Source organism: Micropterus dolomieu, linkage group LG23, assembly GCF_021292245.1.
Source record: "Micropterus dolomieu isolate WLL.071019.BEF.003 ecotype Adirondacks linkage group LG23, ASM2129224v1, whole genome shotgun sequence".
Taxonomy (NCBI): domain Eukaryota; kingdom Metazoa; phylum Chordata; class Actinopteri; order Centrarchiformes; family Centrarchidae; genus Micropterus; species Micropterus dolomieu.
The window spans coordinates 1263589-1283194 of NC_060172.1; the positions used below are offsets into that span (position 1 = coordinate 1263589).

General features: G+C 40.6%; 1 protein-coding gene across 1 annotated transcript in view; it reads right to left on the bottom strand.

Moving 5' to 3' along the window:
* The window catches only part of shank3b (SH3 and multiple ankyrin repeat domains 3b), a 62409-nt gene that overhangs the window by 33077 nt on the left and 9726 nt on the right, over positions 1–19606 (bottom strand). The window contains exons 3-4 of the mRNA XM_046040695.1: positions 5915–6086; positions 1880–2083 (exon numbers count right to left, since the gene is read on the bottom strand). Of these exons, the coding sequence (XP_045896651.1) occupies positions 1880–2083; positions 5915–6082 (372 nt within the window). The 5' untranslated portion in view covers positions 6083–6086. The remainder of the gene's footprint in view (positions 1–1879; positions 2084–5914; positions 6087–19606) is intronic.

Here is a 19606-nt window from a genome sequence, read left to right on the forward strand (position 1 = left end):
CCTTTAGTTTTCAGTCGAGACTCTGGAACAGACAACAGACCTCTGCCCGAGGATCTCAAGGTACGTGCTGGTGCGTATGGGACTAAAAGGTCAGAAATATAACAAGGCGAGAGGCCATGAAGAGCTTTAAAAGTGATCAATAGAATTTTAAAGTCAATTCTAAAACATACTGGGAGCCAGTGTAATGAAGCTAAAACAGGAGTAATGTGGTCATATTTCTTTGTTCTGGTTAAAAGCCTGGCAGCTGAGTTCTGGACAGTCTGGAGTCGATCAATAGATTTTTGGGTTAAACAGGTGAAAAGGCTGTTACAATAATCCAGGCGTGATGAGATGAAGGCGTGTAAAATGGTCTCGGTGTCCTTAAAAGTTAACATAGATCGAATTTTAGCTATATTTCTAAATTCTAATAATGAACATATACATATATTTAGTCCTTTGTGCGTGTATAAGAGCCTGATATATCTTATTCCTCTGAGTCATAGAGCTCCATTGTTGTCCAGGAACTATTAAAACATATCAATGAGCCTCACTGCTGCAGCAGCTGACATGTTCCTATTGAACAAATAAAGAGCTCAATATTAAACACACAAATAATACATTATGAAATCAACAAAATATGTAATGTAGCAATAAAACTAAATTATACGTTTCAAACTCAGCTCATTGTTGTGACTTATTTTAACAATGGAGTTTATTGTGATAAATTTAATCTTCGTTGGGAAATAAAACTGTTTTTGTTAAAAGAACAATTTGATATAAAATATTGCTGAGATTAAAAATGTATGTATCAGAATATTCCAGTTTCAGGTTATACATATTTATGTAAGTATGTATGCAAGAATTTATGTAAATATATATATTTATTTATATATATATATAATGTGTAAGTAAGTATGTATGTATGCAAGTATTTATGTAAATACTTGGATCCCAAATAGCCTGCCTCAATTAAACGCCTGGTCTAGTTTTTATAGAAGTTCTTTGGATGTATAAAACCTCTTAAACCCCGCGGGGTCAATGCTTTAGCTGCTTCTAAGATGATCAGATCGAGGCCAAGACTGAACGACCATCACTGCTATCTTCACTTGAGGCTAATAGGTTACGTTTATTCAGTTGCCTGGGAAGTGATGAAACGGCGGCTTCTCCACCCTGGTGTAGACGCTTCCTTGACACCTCTTTCAAACCATCCATCTTCTCTGTCTAAAATGTGCACCTGGTGGTCCTCAAACGAGTGTCCTCTGTCCTTCAGATGTAAGTAGACTGCAGAGTCTTGACCTGAGGAGTTGGCCCTTCTGTGTTGAGTCATGCGTTTGTGTAGTGGTTGTTTAGTCTCCCCAATATACAGGTCTGTGCATTCCTCACTGCATTGGACCACATACACTAGATTGCTTTTCTTGTGCTTGGGGGTGTGGTCTTTGGGGTGGACCAGCATCTGTCTTAGTGTGTTCTTGGGTTTAGTCTCGCGTTTAGTCTTGGCCACGGGTAGTCCTAACGACCATAATGACTGTCGTTACAACAGCCAGGAACACTAACGAACCAGCGGTATCGACGACCCCACTGAGGTTAAATAGCTGAGTTTCCCTACCAGTCTATAACAGAGCTGAAGAAGTCCGTTGGATGAGGGACGAAACGTCTTCCAGTATCTTCAACCAAGTCCAGTTGCCCTTCTTTGGATAACTATGACCTGGATGACTGATTAAACCCGAAACTAAATATTTGTGAGGTGTTTTTAAAGATTTATGTCCTCAGTAGGAGCCAATGAGCTCAGAGCTGAGAGCCACAGACAGTAAGTCAGACAGTGCCGAACGTGTTGTTGGTCTTTTCATGGGATTTGTAGACAGAGGCAGAGAAATAAAATGATATATTAGACATACTGTACCTCCAGGTATGGGATGGGCGTGATGGGGGGGAGAGGATACTCCTTCAGCAGCCGCTCTTCGTCCAGAAACTTTCCGGCTCGGCCGTTGAACGCCGGCTGGAAGAGACCATAGTTCAAAACATCCGACAGAGACTGAGTCAACGTCACCAGAACCCTCTGCTTACTGGTCCAAACTGGTAACTCTGGGTCCAACCGCAAACACTTCTGAGAGAGCCAGAGACAGAGAAACAGACAGACAGAAAAAGAGACAGGGAGACAGACACAGACAGACACACAGGTTTGTCCTGCTGATTCATTCATGTAGTTTTTTTTTATCTCCTACTCATAGTTATATATATATACACACAGTATAAATACACCAATCAGCCAAAACATTCTGACCACTGACAGGTGACGTGAATAACACTGATTATCTTGTTATCCTGCCACCTGTCAGTGGGTGGGAGATATCAGGCAGCAGATGAACATTGTGTCCTCATGGTTGATGTGTTAGAACCAGGAAAAATGGGCGAGTGTAAGAAATTGAGCGACTTTGACAAGGTCCAAACTGTGATGGCTAGACGACTGGGTCATAGCATCTCCAAACCAATCAGAAGTGGTCCAAGGAAGGAAAAGCAGTGAACCGGCGACAGGGTCATGGGGAGCAAAGGTTCAGTGATGCACATGGGGAGAAAAGTAAATGCTGGTTTTGATAAAAAAAGGTGTCAGAACACACAGAGCAACACATTTTGCTGCAATGGCTGAGACCAGTCAGGGTGTCCATGCTGACCCCTGTCCACTGCCGAAAGTGCCCACAATGGACACCTGAGCATCAGAACTGGACCACGGAGCAATGGAAGAAGGCGGCCTAGTCTGATAAATCACGTTTTATTTACATCACATGGGTGCGTGTGCGTCGCTTATCTGGGGAACACATGACATCATCCATTTACACACTTTTATTCATTTAGCTGACGCTTTTATCCAAAGCAACTTAAAATTGCTATACATGTCAGAGGTCGCACGCCTCTGGAGCAACGAGGGGTTAAGTGTCTTGCTCAGGGACACATTGGTGTCTCACAGCCTAAGCACTGTTGCAGTCCATGGATACTAGGGCTGTCGCGATAACCGCAAAATTGAGATATTAGTCAAGCCTACCGCGGAGGATGGCAAACAACCGCAATGTTCATAATTTTACACTTCAGTGCATGTTAAATTAATAAATTAGTGCTTCAAAAACTAACGAGCTCTGTGACGGTTCAAGGATGGATCGCCATGAGCTGTACGTGACCTGACCTCAAACTTGGAAACTGTAAGTGTTGCCGTGTTTTGTGTTGTTTTACTGTTAATTTTAAAGTTAGCTAACTTGGCATAGCATAGCACTTGGTTAGCATATTGCGCGGCTAATGTGGCTAGCAGGCTCGGCGATGTTGGACTAACATTGTAATCCTGAGGAACAGTCGAGAGAAACTGTGAACGGCAAGGGCCCGTGTCTACCAAAGCGTTATTTTCTGACGCCAGCGTCTTTTCAATTCATTCCAATGGGAGCGCCGCGTTTTTACTAGCAAAAAACACAAGGAGCGTGACGAGGCGCTGAGCGTCTTTTCCGTTTTCTGTTCAACTTTGGGAAAAACACTGCGCTCGTTACTGTCACTTTTTACCCAGCTGTCCAATCACAGTGCAGGAGGGGCGGGACAAACACGGCGCACATTCGATCTTGAATGAAACGATGTGCATAATCGCAGAGGTCTTTCCTCGCCTGCAAAATCTCATTAACCCACGTCTGGAGAGTCTGTGCTCTCATGTTTCAGCCTTCTCTTCATGCAGAGCAAAGGGCCAGAACAAGTAAGCCTACGTACTTGGTGGTGACATCGCCTCCAAGGAAATTATGTATCATAGCAACCACAGCGTCTCGAAAAACAACACTGCGCCTCCAAAACGCACCCTAGCGCTCCCAACTAGGCGTTTTCAGCTGTCAAAAAACGCGTTGGTGGACACGAGCCCTGAGCCTCATTTGAAGCTCACTAACTAACGAGCGTAGTGTGTCGGATGCCTGCAGCTGTTTTTCGTTGCTGTATGTCAGCGCAGTGGTGTGTGTGTGTGTGCGTTGCTGCGGTATGTAAATTGACTTGATAGACATGCCCTGATGGTAACGAAATTGCGTTACGTGTGAAAAAGACACGGTCAAACTACAAAAATGAGTTTGCTTGCCAATGTTGTTGACTAGCACCAGAGACGTTATAGCACCCAGCAGCTAGCTCGCTCTGACCATAAAGCTGCTGTTAGCAGATCGCTGTGCAGTGAGGTGACGGACACTCTTACTACGCTATATGGCACCAAATTACTTCATTGGTGAAAAATGCGATAAAACCGCATACTTTGTTTTGCCTTTAATGAGAACAGTATTCCCTGATGGCAGCGGCCTCTTTAACAAGGATAACATGCCACAAAGCAAAAATGGTTCAGAAACGGTTTGAGCAACACAACAATGAGTTTAAGGTGTTGACTTCGCCTCCAAATTCTCCAGATCTCAGTCCAATTGAGCATCTGTGGGATGTGCTGGAAAAGTAAGTCAGATCCATGGAGGCCCCAGCTCGTAACTTACCGGACAGTGTGTAGAGACATCTAGTGGTGAGAGTTGTGAATTGCAACCAACAGCTCACTCTGCCTTCATGTGCTTGGATGGTGTGTTTTCATGTGCTCTTAAGTCAGAATATGGTATCAACAAGGACGCTACTACAAAGATGTGTTGGATTAACATTATCAGAGCATACAAACAACACGCAGATAAATTTCATTTCTGTCAACATATGGTCCTCTTTTAATACCTTTAAATAATATAGACTACCCTGGCAAAGTTTAAAATATTTGTGTTGTCTTATATATCTGTACACTGTTCTGGATACTTCTCTATAGTGTTGTAGTACTCGTGACCGGTCTTGGTCTCGACCGCATTTGTACTCGGTCTTTGAGGACATTGGATTTTATTTCAAGACCAGTCAAGATCATAACTTTGGGAATATCAATAAATTGCTTTTGCATCATCTGATTTATTTGCGAACATCCTAACTTTGGTTGGATGTAGAACATATTGCTTCAAATGCAACCAATAACCCTAATTAAAAATGTGTTGTTATCGTTAACGGCTGTCCCCCCTCCCCGCGATGGTACACATGGAAAAGAAGAAGTGTTGAATAAAGATGCTTACGTTGATTTCAGCTTAGTGTTTGTATGTGGGTTTTTTATTAGGAATGTAGATATTTCAGATCAATTTTAGAAGTACCTATGATCTCATTACACATTTTATTGTCTGTCATGCAATGTGGGGAACTGGTCTTGTTCTCAACTCGTTCTCAGCCCCTAAAAGTCTTGGTCTCGGTTTGGGCGGCCTTGACTACAACACTACTTCTTTATGTCCCATGTACACTTTATTCCTCTTTTTGAATGTAAGGAGATTTAAGGAGGAAAAACAAATTCTTATTATTCCAACACCACATGAATGCACCATCAGTCACCGCTCACCCCTCCCCCTGCAAGCGCCCAGGAGGAGCTACGGTGGCCGACGCGCTCTGACGGCTCTGAACTAAATAATATGTGTGGTCCTCCATCCTTCCACCAGACAACGACAACGACGACTTATTCTTCTTCGTACGTATTCAACGTAGTGATGAAACGCGCTCTGTAGAGCAGTTTGTCCATTTGAGCTACTGCAGAAACATGGCGGCGCAACATGGCGACTCCCATGTAAGAGGACCCGCGGTGAATGTAGATAGAAATGTCTCGTTGTAAGGTAATAAAAACATAACGGTTCATTTTGTAAGGTCTTTACACACCACTGTGTACATAGTTATGGATGTTACATTGCATTTCTGTCAATAGATCCTCCTAAATATTACACACTGAACCTTTAAAGCATCTGCTGCTAACGTCTTGGTGGTAGAAACCACACCACACCATTAGAGGTCTAGTGGAGTCCAGACACACTGTTAGGCAGGTGGTCATAATGTTATGGCTGATTAGTGTATAGACACGTGTATGTATTTGTGTTTGTGTTACCGTCTGCTGCAGGTCGGGGATGCCAATGCGGACGACGATGCTGTTTCCGGGGGGTGTGTCATCCGCGTCGTCGTCCCTGGCAACAGCAGAGCCTGTCGGGTTGCCGTTAGTAACCGCCTGTTGCCGCGGGCGATCATGTTTGGTGTCAGCAGCCGGACTCAGAGGCATGTGGCTGAAGCACAACACAGATATCTGATTACAGTCTGCAAACGCAGTACAAATACACAAACTGTATTCAGGTGGTTGTCGTGAGCATGTCTGGCTAACTAGCCAGCTGCAAAGGAAGGCTGAAATTAAATTCAATTAAACTTCCAGGTTCGGTTCCTGATAGGGCTGCAGCTAACGATTATTTTCATTTGGCTTATTTTCTCGATTAATCCTTTAGGTGTTTAGTCTATAAAATGCCAGAAAATTGTAAAAACTGTCGATCATTGCCCAAGATGACATCCTCAAATGTCTTGTTTTGTCCACAACCCAAATATATTCAGTTTACTGTCACAGAGAAGCAAAGAAACCAGAAAATATTCACATTTAAGAAACTGGAATCAAATATTTCTTCTTAAAAAAATGACTCAAACTAATGAATCAATTATCCAAATTGTTGGCGGTTAATTTAATAGTCGACAGCTAATCGATTATTCAATTAATCGTTGCAGCTCTAGTTCCAGAAATAAGAAAACCCACTGACTTTAATGATAAAAATCTGGCCTTGGAACAGAACTTTCTCCACAGTATGTTGTGTGGCTCGCTTTATGGGTTTAAATAAATGTTTTCTAGCAGCCTTTAATGAACATAATTTCCCATAAGCCCTTGGTGCTGCTTTGCTAATAACAGTGTAATTTTTCCATATCATACTTATTATACCAGGACAGGGTTCCCACTCTTTTCCAGAGATAATTTTCCAGGACCCTTCCAGGACATTTTCAGTGATGATCTAGCTGGTATGACAGACAGGGATCAGGTTATACACTAACATGTTCCTCTCTGCGGAAATCTGAATTTTTTGCGTTCACAACACTACCGCAACATAATGTTAAATAAATTTTCCAGGACAACACAATAAGATTTTTCAGGACATTTTACTGTTTCTTTCATTTTCCATGTGTGACTGGAAAAATTGGTCAATGTTTTCCAAATTTAACTAATAGATATCACCATGAAACTTTCCCAGTTGATTACTTACATTAAGACAATATTTTTTTATGTTACAGATTTTCTGAAATATTATGTTTAAATATGCAAATGAGTCAGTATCTAGTAAAATATGCGCTAATTTGCATCTATTTCAGAAACAAATCTGAACACTGGATTAAGTCAGTTTTAAAATGAGTTTTATTTTGTTGACACATTAGACTCAAAAAATCTAAAATTTATTTTGAGAATAAAATGTTCCATAACTCGTGTTGTGAATGATATTTGAACAAACCCCCTCTGTAAAAACCTTCAGAATATAGTCAGGAATAAAACTGGAAAGTGGAGATTTTAGGCCCAGTGTGTGAGGAAATACTCATTTTGAGAAAAAGGCCTGTAAAAAAAAACTATTGTAAAATTCTACACATTTTCATTGCTAATCAATATTTACAGAGCCATTATCGAATCAAATCCTTAACAACAACAACAACAACAATATATAACATGTCTTAACAGTCACACGAAAAGCTAAACCAGGAAATGTCACGTGACGTATCTAAACCAATCACGTTGTCAGAAAGCATGGAAAAGACACTCAACGCCTCGTCATGCTGCTGCCATTTTTACCAGGTTGTAAAAACGCAGCGCTCACAAACAGTTTAATTAATTGAAAAAAGTAGTAAAATAAACTACTATATGTATTTTTCTGACTTTTCCCCTACTAGTCTGAAAGAAGACATGTTAAGGAAGCAAAGTATCCCAAAATCTTAAAAATTTACCAGTGTATGATGAAAACAATGTTATTGCCTGCCGTGTCTGCCTTAAAGCGGCGGTAGGCATCTTTGGAGAAACCAGCAAGAGAAATCTAGATTGTAAAAGTACCCAACCCAAAAAATCTCCCACCCCCAGTCCTGCAACAGCCACAGATGATGTAATTTCAACAAATATAACAAAACATACCTCCAAAACAAATTGCCTACCCAACTCTAATCTTATTAATGTAGATGATCCTCTGATCCTCTTTATTTGGCGCCACCAGAATACTTTGGTAGCTGTACTGTATGTTTACTGCTAATTACCAAACATGACGTCAACACTGACACCATCATCAAGAAGGCCCAGCAGAGGATGTACTTCCTGCGTCAGCTCAGGAAGCTCAACCTGCCCAAGGAGCTGCTGATCCAGTTCTACACAGCCATCATCCAGTCTGTCCTCTGCACCTCCATCACTGTCTGGTTTGGATCTGCCACCAAAAAGGACAGGAGCAGACTACAACGGACAGTCAGGACTGCAGAAAAGATCATCAACCTGCCGTCCATTCAGGACTTATACATTTCCAGAGTCAGGAAACGAGGGACACAACCTGTTCCAGCTCCTCCCCTCTGGTAGGCGCTACAGAGCACTGTACACCAAAACCAACAGACACAGAAGCAGTTTCTTCCCACAAGCCATCACTCTGAGGAACAGCTGACTCCGACTCACAGTGTCAGGAACAATTCCTGTGCAATAACCCAGTAACTCTGCCTCTAATCAGCACATGTTTACTGGTTACCTTCCATCCATACATCCATCCTCAACCGCTTATCCTGCATACAGGGTTGTGGGGGGGGTGGACCAAATCCCAGCTGACATCGTGCAAAAGTCCTTTGACAAATAGTGCAGTGAGAAGAGTACAATCTGTCTATATTGTTTTGTTTTTATTTTATTTTATCTTATTTTATTATTGTATAAGTAAGCACAACGTGAACATTGTACAATCCAGAGTCAAATTCCTCGTATGTGAACACATACCTTACAATAAAACTGATTCTGATTCTAAACTAAGATTGGGAACATGGTAAACATTACCTGCTAAACTAAAATGTCTGCACTGTCACTGTGAGCAACTGTGAAAACCACTACTGATAAGGAATAAACTTTTACCCATCTTAAAGTTTCTTTATAATGAGCGTCACAGCCTCGTGGAGCTGCTATAACGGCTTGTTGACCCTTTGTCTTGTTTATTTTGTGCTGAAACAGCCTCTTAAACAAAAGTTAACCTTTCATTGAATTAAGAGGCATCCTTGCATTATAATTAATGCACAGCTGGATGCGACGTGGACCATGTGTCAGAGAGACAGAGAGATATTAGCATCAATCTGAAAGCCTCCCACAGACATTTCTCACAGCAGACATTTTGCATTTTCAAAAGGTGTAAAGTAATGACAGTGATAATGGCTGCTTTCCATTTACCAAATGCAACACAGACATGGTAATGATTTTCCTGCGATGACGAATCAAAAATTATCACTGAGGAAAGTCTACTGACAACTCAAAACTATGCTGTGTCTGAAATCCACCCTGGTTTCGTCTGTTTGTGGGACGACATCTTATTGAGATTGTCTGCTGACTCTGACTGACCTCCACCTTCTCCAACGCTAATAATGGCCTCAGGATGTTACATCACATCCTGTTTTTCCACCCTGAGCAAAATGTGCACAGATACCCAGAACACAGAGAAGTGTCCGATTGTTCTGTACAGAAAGTTTAGAGACTGTATGAAAATTATCACATAGGAAAAGGAGGGGGTTTTATTTAGAAACTTTTCATTCAACATTTAAGATTGGAAATTAATACAAACATACGACAAAAAACGTGGGAAGAAATATGCACTGAAGCTCATCTAGTAACCAATTAAAATACATGGAGGGAATTCAAGTCAAAGGCAATCACAAGATATTTCCAGACACCATAAATAGTGGCTCCACACACTCAAACAGATGCTGGCACACACCATTGGCGACCATACCCAGATAACTTTGGACATGTCCTAAATTAAGAACGTTTTGGGAGGAAGTGTTTGAGGCGCTTGAAGTAGGTGTTCCACCAAAATATCGTCTAGGTCTAATCTAGACAAGCATCGATGGAAGAGCTAAAAGATAGCTTCTACAAATGCTGCTAACAGCAGCACTTCAATGCTCCACAATTAAGTGGTTAAAACCTGACCCGCCAAAGATACAATATTAAACGTAAACGTTTATTTTTATAACTAAAGTTTTTCCTACTTGAAAACGCAAACAAACGCTGTCAAGAGCATGCCAAACCACCAGGCGGCAATATGACCCTAACCAATCAGAGCCTAATAAAATGGTAAAACAAAGCAGGCAGTGGCGCACAATCTGACATCAAACACGGCAGATAATGGCACGGTGATGTCGCAAGCCAAAAACTCCGGTTTTACTGTCTATCTTGTACTGGCTCTTTATGCAGGCCCTCATTTCAGCCTCTGTCTGAAATGAGAGGTAACAACAGTAACGTGATGTAGAGACAGAGCTCAGTTAAAACTTTATGGATACAGATTAATAACTCACCGCTCTGAAACTCTCGCTCCAGTCCATGTTACCAAGCTGGTCGGCAACACGTACGGCTGAACCCGAGCTGTTTACCGACTTCTCGCTGACCTGCCGTTCTCTGCTTCTGATTGGCTAGTAGTCCTTAACTAGGAACTGAGCATGTGCAACTCCCAACAAAGATCATTTAGAGACAAGATGTATCACTACATAGCTAAAACAAAGCCTTCAACACAGGGTGAAAAGAGGAGCTGCAGCAACCTGCAGTATGACAAAAATATGGTGTTTTTTGAAAATTAAACCATGTAAACCTGTTCTGGTACACAACCCTAAATAAGGTTTTGAACCTGAAAATGAGCATAATACCACCTCTTTAAATACTTTTACCTCATTATTTGAAACTTTGGCCGTGTTTAACATTAACATCTGACATCGTAATGCTATTGAAATGCCAGAAAATATGAAAAAGCATAATAGGTTCCCTTTAAATCTTCACCCTGACATGGGTTTTCAAAAATGTTCGGTTTCATTGACCTGATACTGCGTTTCCGTGTGGACTAACAGCCACCACTCGTAGAAAAAGTCACAGTTTTGAAAATACCCGTGTTTGTGTAGACGGGGCCTAAGGTAATAAAAACATAACAGTTCATTATGGTAGGTCTTTATACACCACTGAAAAAATAGTTATGGATATTATATTGCATTTCTGTCAATAGACACCACCAACGCTTCAACCTACTACTACTGCTGCTACTACTGCTGGAAATACAGTTCGGCTGATGTTCTTTTCTAATTCAATACAAGAGCCTGTTAGGTATTTAATTATCATTTGTATTAATCATCACTGGTGCTAATTAACAACCTGATTATCCTCCGTGCCAATAAAAAAAAGCGGAGCAGAGCAGGAAGTCAAAACTTTAACGGCTGTTCTCATCAGCGGCGAAGATGAAAAAGACAGACAGACTGAGGAGGAGGAGGAGGATGAGTTGTGAGTTGTCATAGAAACTGGGATAGCAGGGAATCCTGTGCTAACCTCACGGTGTGTGTGTGTTAAAAAAAGCCCCCTGATCTACATGCTCGCTGTTGCCATGGCAACGCGGTTGAACAATTTTCGCCGTTCCCGTTTTTTATTTTTTTTTAAAACTACCAACCTACCTGCTGACACCCTCTCTCTCTCTCTCTCTCTCTCTCTGTCTCAGTCAACCTCGCTCGGCCCTCTCACGGCAGTAAACCGGGGCCATCATCGTGTAATGACTTCCAATAACAGACCTGTATATAAATTGATTGATTGGCGGCGGGTGGAAGCGAGGTGTGTGTTGTGAGTGTGACACTCAGACACAGATTAGATGTGGAGGGCGTCTCAGATGTTTGGAGAGGGGATTTGTCTGCAACGTACGGACCCACTCATGTTTAAAGGACCAGACTCCTGTCATTTTTTAGCCTGTTAACTACAGTCACCGCTGGCTTCATTCCAACACTCTCTCCATTAACTCGCTCTGCTTTATTCACCAAATGCTTCTGTCTGCCTCGCCTCTTTAACAGTGGCTGCTTCAGGTTTCCTAAACACATCATGTGATCGATATATCACATCTGGACAATAAAACAACAATGATTCCTCAATAACAATATAACAAATGTTTAATTAATTTCAATCACGAACAAATCAGCACTTATTCTTTCTATTAAGATGTTTATTTAGTTGAGGAAAAGGGAGTTTACTTAATTTTTACTTAATTTTACTTGTGCATATTTGTTGAAAAAAGATTTTAATAGTTTTGAATATTCTGCCTAAGATTTGTGAGGTGATCCACTGTTGGCATCAAGTGTTTGTTCTGACCATAAAGAAAAGTTTAAACACACAATTAACCATCTGGTTTCTTCAACTTTCACTCAATCATTTCGCCCAGCCCTACTTTACAGTCATCTTTTTCTTAAAAATCTTGTCCTTATAGTTTAAACAAAAATTACAAGAAAAATATCTCCAACCATAAATACAGATTATAATATTATTATAATAATATTACAATCAACTTCGCACATTTGTGTTTTTGTTCTGTTCTATCATTTACTAACAAATACACTTTGTCATCTCCATCAGTGGGTAAAAAGGTAAAATATATATATATAATAATATATTCTGTATACTTTTAACATATTCACAGTGGTGAAAGTAGTATTCAAATATTTTACTTAATTGAAAGTACCATAATACTTAATTACAATTCGAGTTTTTGCAATTAAATACCTACTTAAGTATAAATACATTATCAGTAAAATGTAGTTAAAGTATTAAAAGTACTTGTTTTGTTACCTTTTCAGCCTTGAACAATTACTTAAATTAAAATGTAAAATTGTAAAAGCTTATTAAATGTTTTTTTAATGTGAAATCTAGTAACTCCAGCTGTTAAATAACTGTAGTGGAGTAAAAAGTACAATATGTACCTCCGAAATGTAGTACAGAAGAAGGATAAAGTAACAGAAAATGGAAACACTCAATTAAAGTACAAGTGCTTAAGTACAGTACTTGATTAAATGTACTCTCCACCACTAATTATTCAGACTACTTTTTCAGAAGACATATTATTTAAATCACCATCATCACTAATATCAAAGTCCATCCACATTTGAACACATCCTTCAAAGAACTACTAACGAATCTCCGATGTCTGAGTGTCCTTGAAGGCACCGACTGAGCCATTTTTAAAATCAGGCCCTGCTCTCTGTCGCATTTCACCCACGATGATCATTTAGTTTGGCCATAAAAGCAGATATCTCAAACACATTTTCAGTCTCAGAGTTGATTTTTCACAGCAGGCTGACATGAAGTAAAACCACTGAGCGTAAGAGAAGCAGCTCGCTGACATGAATCACTTCCCTTCATTCACTGCAGTAAAAGGCTGGTAATTGCAGCGATATTTAGCGCTAACATCGCACCCTGTGGAGGAATCCTCGGCACACAGGACGACATGTCAGTCTTTTAAATGTCAGAGGATCAGCAGAAAATAAATTACAGACTCAATTACTCCTTTTCCAACGCCACTCGCTGCTGTTCAGGGTCACAGCAGACTATCCCGGCATGCACTGGGTGGAGTTCACGGACAGGTCAGCTACAAACATTCACATTAAAACCTTTGAGATGTTAACAGTTGCTGTGTTTCTATAATAGTGAGGCTGTTTTTTTTTTATCTGTCCTCTTGTTTTACTCCCACTGTATTTCTTTCATGTTGAGTCATACGGTGCCTCATTAGGGCTCCACTCCCACACCTCATCTACCTACACACCTGCTAAACATCAGCATGTTGGCCTTGTCATTGTGAGCAACTTAGCTTTGTTAGCGTTTAGCGCAAAACCATAGCCGCTAAGAGGAGAATCACACAGCTGCTAGCATAGCTGCAGACTTAAAATACACATGTATTAGTTAGCAAGTGTTAAAAATATGTTGTCCACCATGTTTATATCAACGAAGATAGACTAAATATTAAATACACCTCTCATTATAAACCCAACTATGGCTGCAGCTAACAGTTATTTTCATCGTCGATTAATCTGTTGATTGTTTTCTCTATTAATCGATTACTTGTTTGGTCAGAAAATGGTGAAAAATGTCAATCAGTGTCTCCAAAAGACCAAGATGACGTCCTTGAACGTCTTGTTTTGTCCAGAACCCAAAGATATATTTAGTTTACTGTCCCAGAGGAGCAAAGCAACCAGGAAATATTCACGTTAAAGAAGCTAAAATCAGAGAATTTTAAATTTTTTCTTCTTAAAAAATTAACCAATTATCAAAATAGTTTATTAATTGATAACCACTTCACCAGCAGCACAAACGCCATCCTCCAACGTGATCATACACAGTGTGCGAACTATACCGTAGCTTTTGTCGGAGCTCAGTTTTTTCCCCTGTGATTGCTGAATCATTAATACCTGCAAGCATGTAGGCTGACTGTGAAAGTATCAGGCGTGTTTGTCTTATTATAATAATAATAATTATATTTATTAGGCTATCATATGCAGCCATTTTGCTATAGTTACGCTTCACTCAACAGCTGCGGCTATGTTTGCGACCTGACCTTTCTTTTCTCCGTGAGAGGGAAGAATTTAGAAAGAATTTCGCGGTAGAGTTCATGGATCATGTGTAATCATCATCCAGCCAGAGGCAACGATCAAGAACCGTTTACAGCGCGTTGGTCATACTAGCAACACAACCCGTACCGGAGAGGGAGTGGATGGACCAGGGACAGGAGATCACGCAGCGGTGATCGTTCTCTCTGGCTGGATCAAGTCTGACGCTCCGCATGATCCAAGATGACAGAGAAATATAGAGATTAATGTCAATAAAGCAGATGTCAATATTTAAGAGACCCCCTAAATATCACAAATCATGCTTTTAGGGGAGCTGATGTCTTATTAATGCTCCCCCTGGCTCCCCGTAGTTTGCACCTTGATCTTACAGTTGAATCATCTCTCTAAAATCGTTTAAACAAAAACTGAACATTATATCCTTAAACTTCTTTTACTCTCTTTTTTCAACAGAGTCTGGTGGAGCTGACGAGAGTGATATAGAGTCTGTTTCTGTTTCTCTCTCTGTAGGGATCCTCTCCATAACGTTGTCAGACAAATCTGAGCCTGTCAGTCAAAAACAAGCTCTTTAGTGGACGCACTCTGACAGGGCGCAATTGCCAATTTTAAAAGAAATATTGTCCACATTAGTCACATGGACACAAACACATAGGAAGATAAGGACCAGGTACGCCACGGCGGCCAGTAGCTCCTTCAAACTTCACTATAATTTAGTTTTTCATCTGTTTTTTTTCGGCTTTATTGCCAAAACACGTGTTACCTCTGACAGAAAAACAGTCATTGGAAAAGGAAGCTGGATTTTGGATGAAAGAGCAGCGGATACACCTAGCCAGATCAAACCGGATAAGGCGCCACAGTGGGTGCAGTCATTGCCAAGAGGAGAGGAAAGAGAGCCCGGGATAGGAGCCATGTTGGCCCAGCTTTGACTTAAGGCTCCTAAAGGTCCAAAATGAGACTCAAGTTGACCAAGCAACAGAAATCAGAGACTGCTGAGCAGCTACAGACTCCTGTTCATCAACATCCCGCCACTCAGAAAATGCACGGCAGAATGTTCCGGGTGTACATAAATAGCTTTATGTATTATTTTATTTTAACTCGGAACAGAATTACCTCTCACATCTATAACGTCAGACGGGGACGAGTAGTTTAAAAGTTGCAAAGAAACTCCCGCACACTGTCTTGCAAAATTAAAGTTATCAAATTAGGCAGCATTTGCCTGATGGAGGTCTAATAGTGAAACAGTGCCAGCTTATAAATTTATTATTACAAGTTAGACAGTGTGTGCGAGTTTCTTTGCAATATACATTTAATTATCTGTTGTTCTGTATCTATAATATATAAATAAACTACCTTGATGTATTAAAATACCAGAGTTATTTGGATATATGTAGTAAAAGTGCTTTCTAAATTATTGATGATGTATATCTCTTCATGCCCAGGTTTCCTTTTCCCAACACATAACGCTGATGTAACAACAGAAAACAATTTTCCTGTCAGCACTGCCTTGTAAAAACACCATTTTGAAAGGTTGGTTTGAACCAAATATTCCCTTGTCATCTGTCTGGCACTCCTACATGTTAGACATTTTAATTTCGGAGCTACAGCCAAGTTTCATAAAGCAACATCTCGAACTGGTCACTGCTTTAGTTAAAGACTAATTAAAAACTAATTTCTTTGTATGTCAATTTAAGCCATGCGTAAAACTGATTACTTCCTTTGTGTAAGTGGTATGTGCCCCCCCACCCCCTTTTAAATTTTCATTTGTGTTTATTGATTTTTACTCGTATATGCATCGCTGTTTGTTTCTCTTCGTTAAATATTGAATCCATAAAAACTAATTAACCTTAAAAAAGAAAAACACAATTGCAGGGCTGCATTAGTTTGAGCTAGCTGTTTAAAATATGTATTTTATTTATAATCTTTAGTTGAAAAATGTTGGTGCCCATCATGAAGAGCAACGCCTCATTGGATCTTTCTCTCCCCTTCATTCCCTGTAATTATTCTCCTGTTCAACAACATCTAATAAAGGCATTAAAAGCCTAAATAATAATGATAAAAGTAGTTAAACTTAATTAACGTTTCAATGAAGTAGCGTTGTGTGCTACTACTCTGTTAGTTCTGCCATCTTGCTGGCGTATTCTGACCCCGGCTCTTCTTTGCTTTTGTTCATGTTCTGTAACAGAAACAAAAGCTGTGAGCTGAAGCACGTTGCTTTATCATTTGTTCTCAGAGTGTTGATGAGCTCCCTGTTTTGACAGATTCTAACAGTAAACACTGAGCCCAAACAACAGATTAGCAGGTTATGTAATATTACTATACTGTCTCTCTCTCTGCTTATTGAAATAACACCGGCGCAGCCTCAGATATCGAGTTTGCACGAATGACTCGTCTCTCTCCACTTCCTGCTTCGGCGACTCCCTCTGCAATCAACTCTGATTTGTCGGGTTTGATTTTCAGCCTGCAATTGTTTCTCCGTTCTTCAGAAAACACTTCAGATCCACCAGTCAGAGGCCCTGAATCACCTTCCTGCCATTTAAAGTTCTGAAACAAAACCTTTCCTGCTCTGAGGGGGAAGAAGGTCGACTGGACTTCAACTAACTCATATACTAATATAAACATCCTGATAGAAACGTATCACTGACTAATGATAATGTTTTCTCTGGCCTTGGAGTTGGTTATCGTTTAAAATTTTACGGTTCCAGTACCAAAACCAGTACCCTTAAAGTGATACTGATACCAGTAGAGAACTTCATTTGATACCTTGCATAAAATGCCACCTGTTAAAGCCACAGTAGTTGATTGGTAGCTGATTATTATCTATATTGTTGTTATGGACAAGCAAGGTGATCTATTTTATTTTTCTTGTTTCAAATAACTGTTGCATAAAAAGTATTAGGAAATTGTATCAGATCGCTCCTTATCCTGATTAGTTCATCCTCGCGGGTACTTTATTTAAAGTATATTTTTGGATACGCGTGTTGAAAGTAAACAACGGAAAATTATTTTGTTAACTTTTGATCAATAAACTGAAGTTAAAGATCTCCGCCTTTTCCTTTAGTGGTGAGACGCAAACCTCCGAAAACAAAAGTCACAAGTATAAAACGAGAAAGAGTCTGTTTAACAGAGGAAAAGAGGAGGTGAGCGGCTGTTAAAATGAGGCATGCAGACTTTTTTTATACAGTTTATGGTGCAGGCACACGAAGGGAAAAAAGGCGTGCTCTTCTCTTTCTTTCGGTGCGTTGCTTGCGTGTTTGGCTGCAAGCTAAACCATACAGTCATTTTCCCCCGCTATCGATTGAAGACGTTTCGATTCTACTCGATACCGGGCTGTTGTCGATAGCGAAACCCATCCCTATCCGGCCTTGATGAATCAGACGAGCAGGTTTAGCCCCCCGAAACCTCCGCTTTTCGAAGGCTTTCTAAGGCTGCTGAGTTTTCTCCTCCTTGTGTGGGTTTCTGTCAATATTCACCTGTTCTGAGGCTTTGAACTGAGACGCTCTTATTTGTCGTAACAAAGGACACGACAGGAATGAATTCAATTTCAGGGCTTTTCATGCATCAGTGTGCGGAATAAAAGCTCATTAAAATCAGAGCTTTTTACTGCCGTTTGACGGATTAAAGACAAAAAGGGAGTCAGCTCTCTGACAGCTGTTCACACATACACACGGCTCGGTAACAGATGAGTTTCTAAATGATGACTTAACCCCTCGTCCACCGCGGCGCCACACTCTCTTTCATTTTGTCCTCCATTCTTTCCTTGGTCTTCCCTTCTTCCTCTTGTTCTTCCCTTTTCTTTCAATCTACACTCCTTCTACTTGTCCAGACTTTTTCACTTTCACACCTCAGTAGGCAAAACACTCGATGAACATGATGGAAATTGCACCGCCTCTAGTTCATCTTCGTGCCTGCTGTTGTAAATGTGAATGGGCCCTTCAGGTAAAACTCAGTGGGAGCAGCAGCAGCTTATCTCACAGCGGTTGCCCCCCCCCCCATTGTTCACTGCAGAGAGCTCCTGTTATGTAACATCTCCTCAGGTTTCCTTCAGGACCGATCCGATCCAGGACCTTCGGCTCTCGTCCGATTTTGGCTCCAGATCACTGTCTTGCGCAAAGGTGAAATTCTTGTTCAGCTCGAGCAGCAGGAGGCTTCATCCTGAAATAACTCGGGGTCACGATGTTGATCATTTCCCGTTTTTGTCCTGAGCACAGCTGCTGTCCTCCCACACAGCCTGAACAATACAGCAGCTACATTCTTCATCTGGAAATAAGACTCGTATTCAAAATGCTTTGCTTTCACCAAACCTGAATATGTTTGCCCACACAACTCTGAGACCGACTGTTCCTCATAATGGGAAGCTGTAGAATTTACTTATGTTTAAAATTTGATTGGCAACAACTGAGGTTCTTGATAACATGAAGACGCCGCCAAGCAAAAAAAGTACTTCATAAATGATGAATGGATAAAATAATCTGCAGAATACTTGATTACTAAACTCATCGTTAGCTGCAGCTGTACATGGGAGCTGCATTGAGAGAGATTCTCAACATGTTGGTGAATTATTAGATATTTCTAGCTGAGTTAGCATGATATCATCATGTTAGACAGACAGACTGAGGCACTGGGTGGGGATCTCTGGTACTGCTCTAGAATGGTTTTCATCCTACCTGTCAAATAGGAAGTTTTGCGTGTCTGTAAACAACTATGTCTCCTCGTTCTGTCCAGTTAAATTTGGTGTGCCTCAGGGGTCGGTCTTAGGACCCATTTTGTTTTCCTTGTATCTGCTTCCCCTTGGACATATTATCCATAAACATGGCATTTCTTTTCATATTTATGCTGATGACACACAAATATACTTGCCCGTCAGATCCACAGACCCTGGAATGCTGAGTTCACTTAACAACTGCCTTTGTGAAGTTAAAAAATGGATGTCAAATAATTTCCTCCAGCTGAACTCAGACAAAACAGAAATCCTGGTCATCGAGTCCCAGCAGATGGCAAATCAAATACTGCCATCTGCTGGTTCCCTAGTAAATCACATTAAGCCTGTGGCAAAGAACCTTGGTGTTTGGTTTGATAGTAATTTAAATTTCGAGCAGCACACCACAAAGCTTGTTCAATCATGTTTTTATCAACTTAGAAATATAGCTAAAAT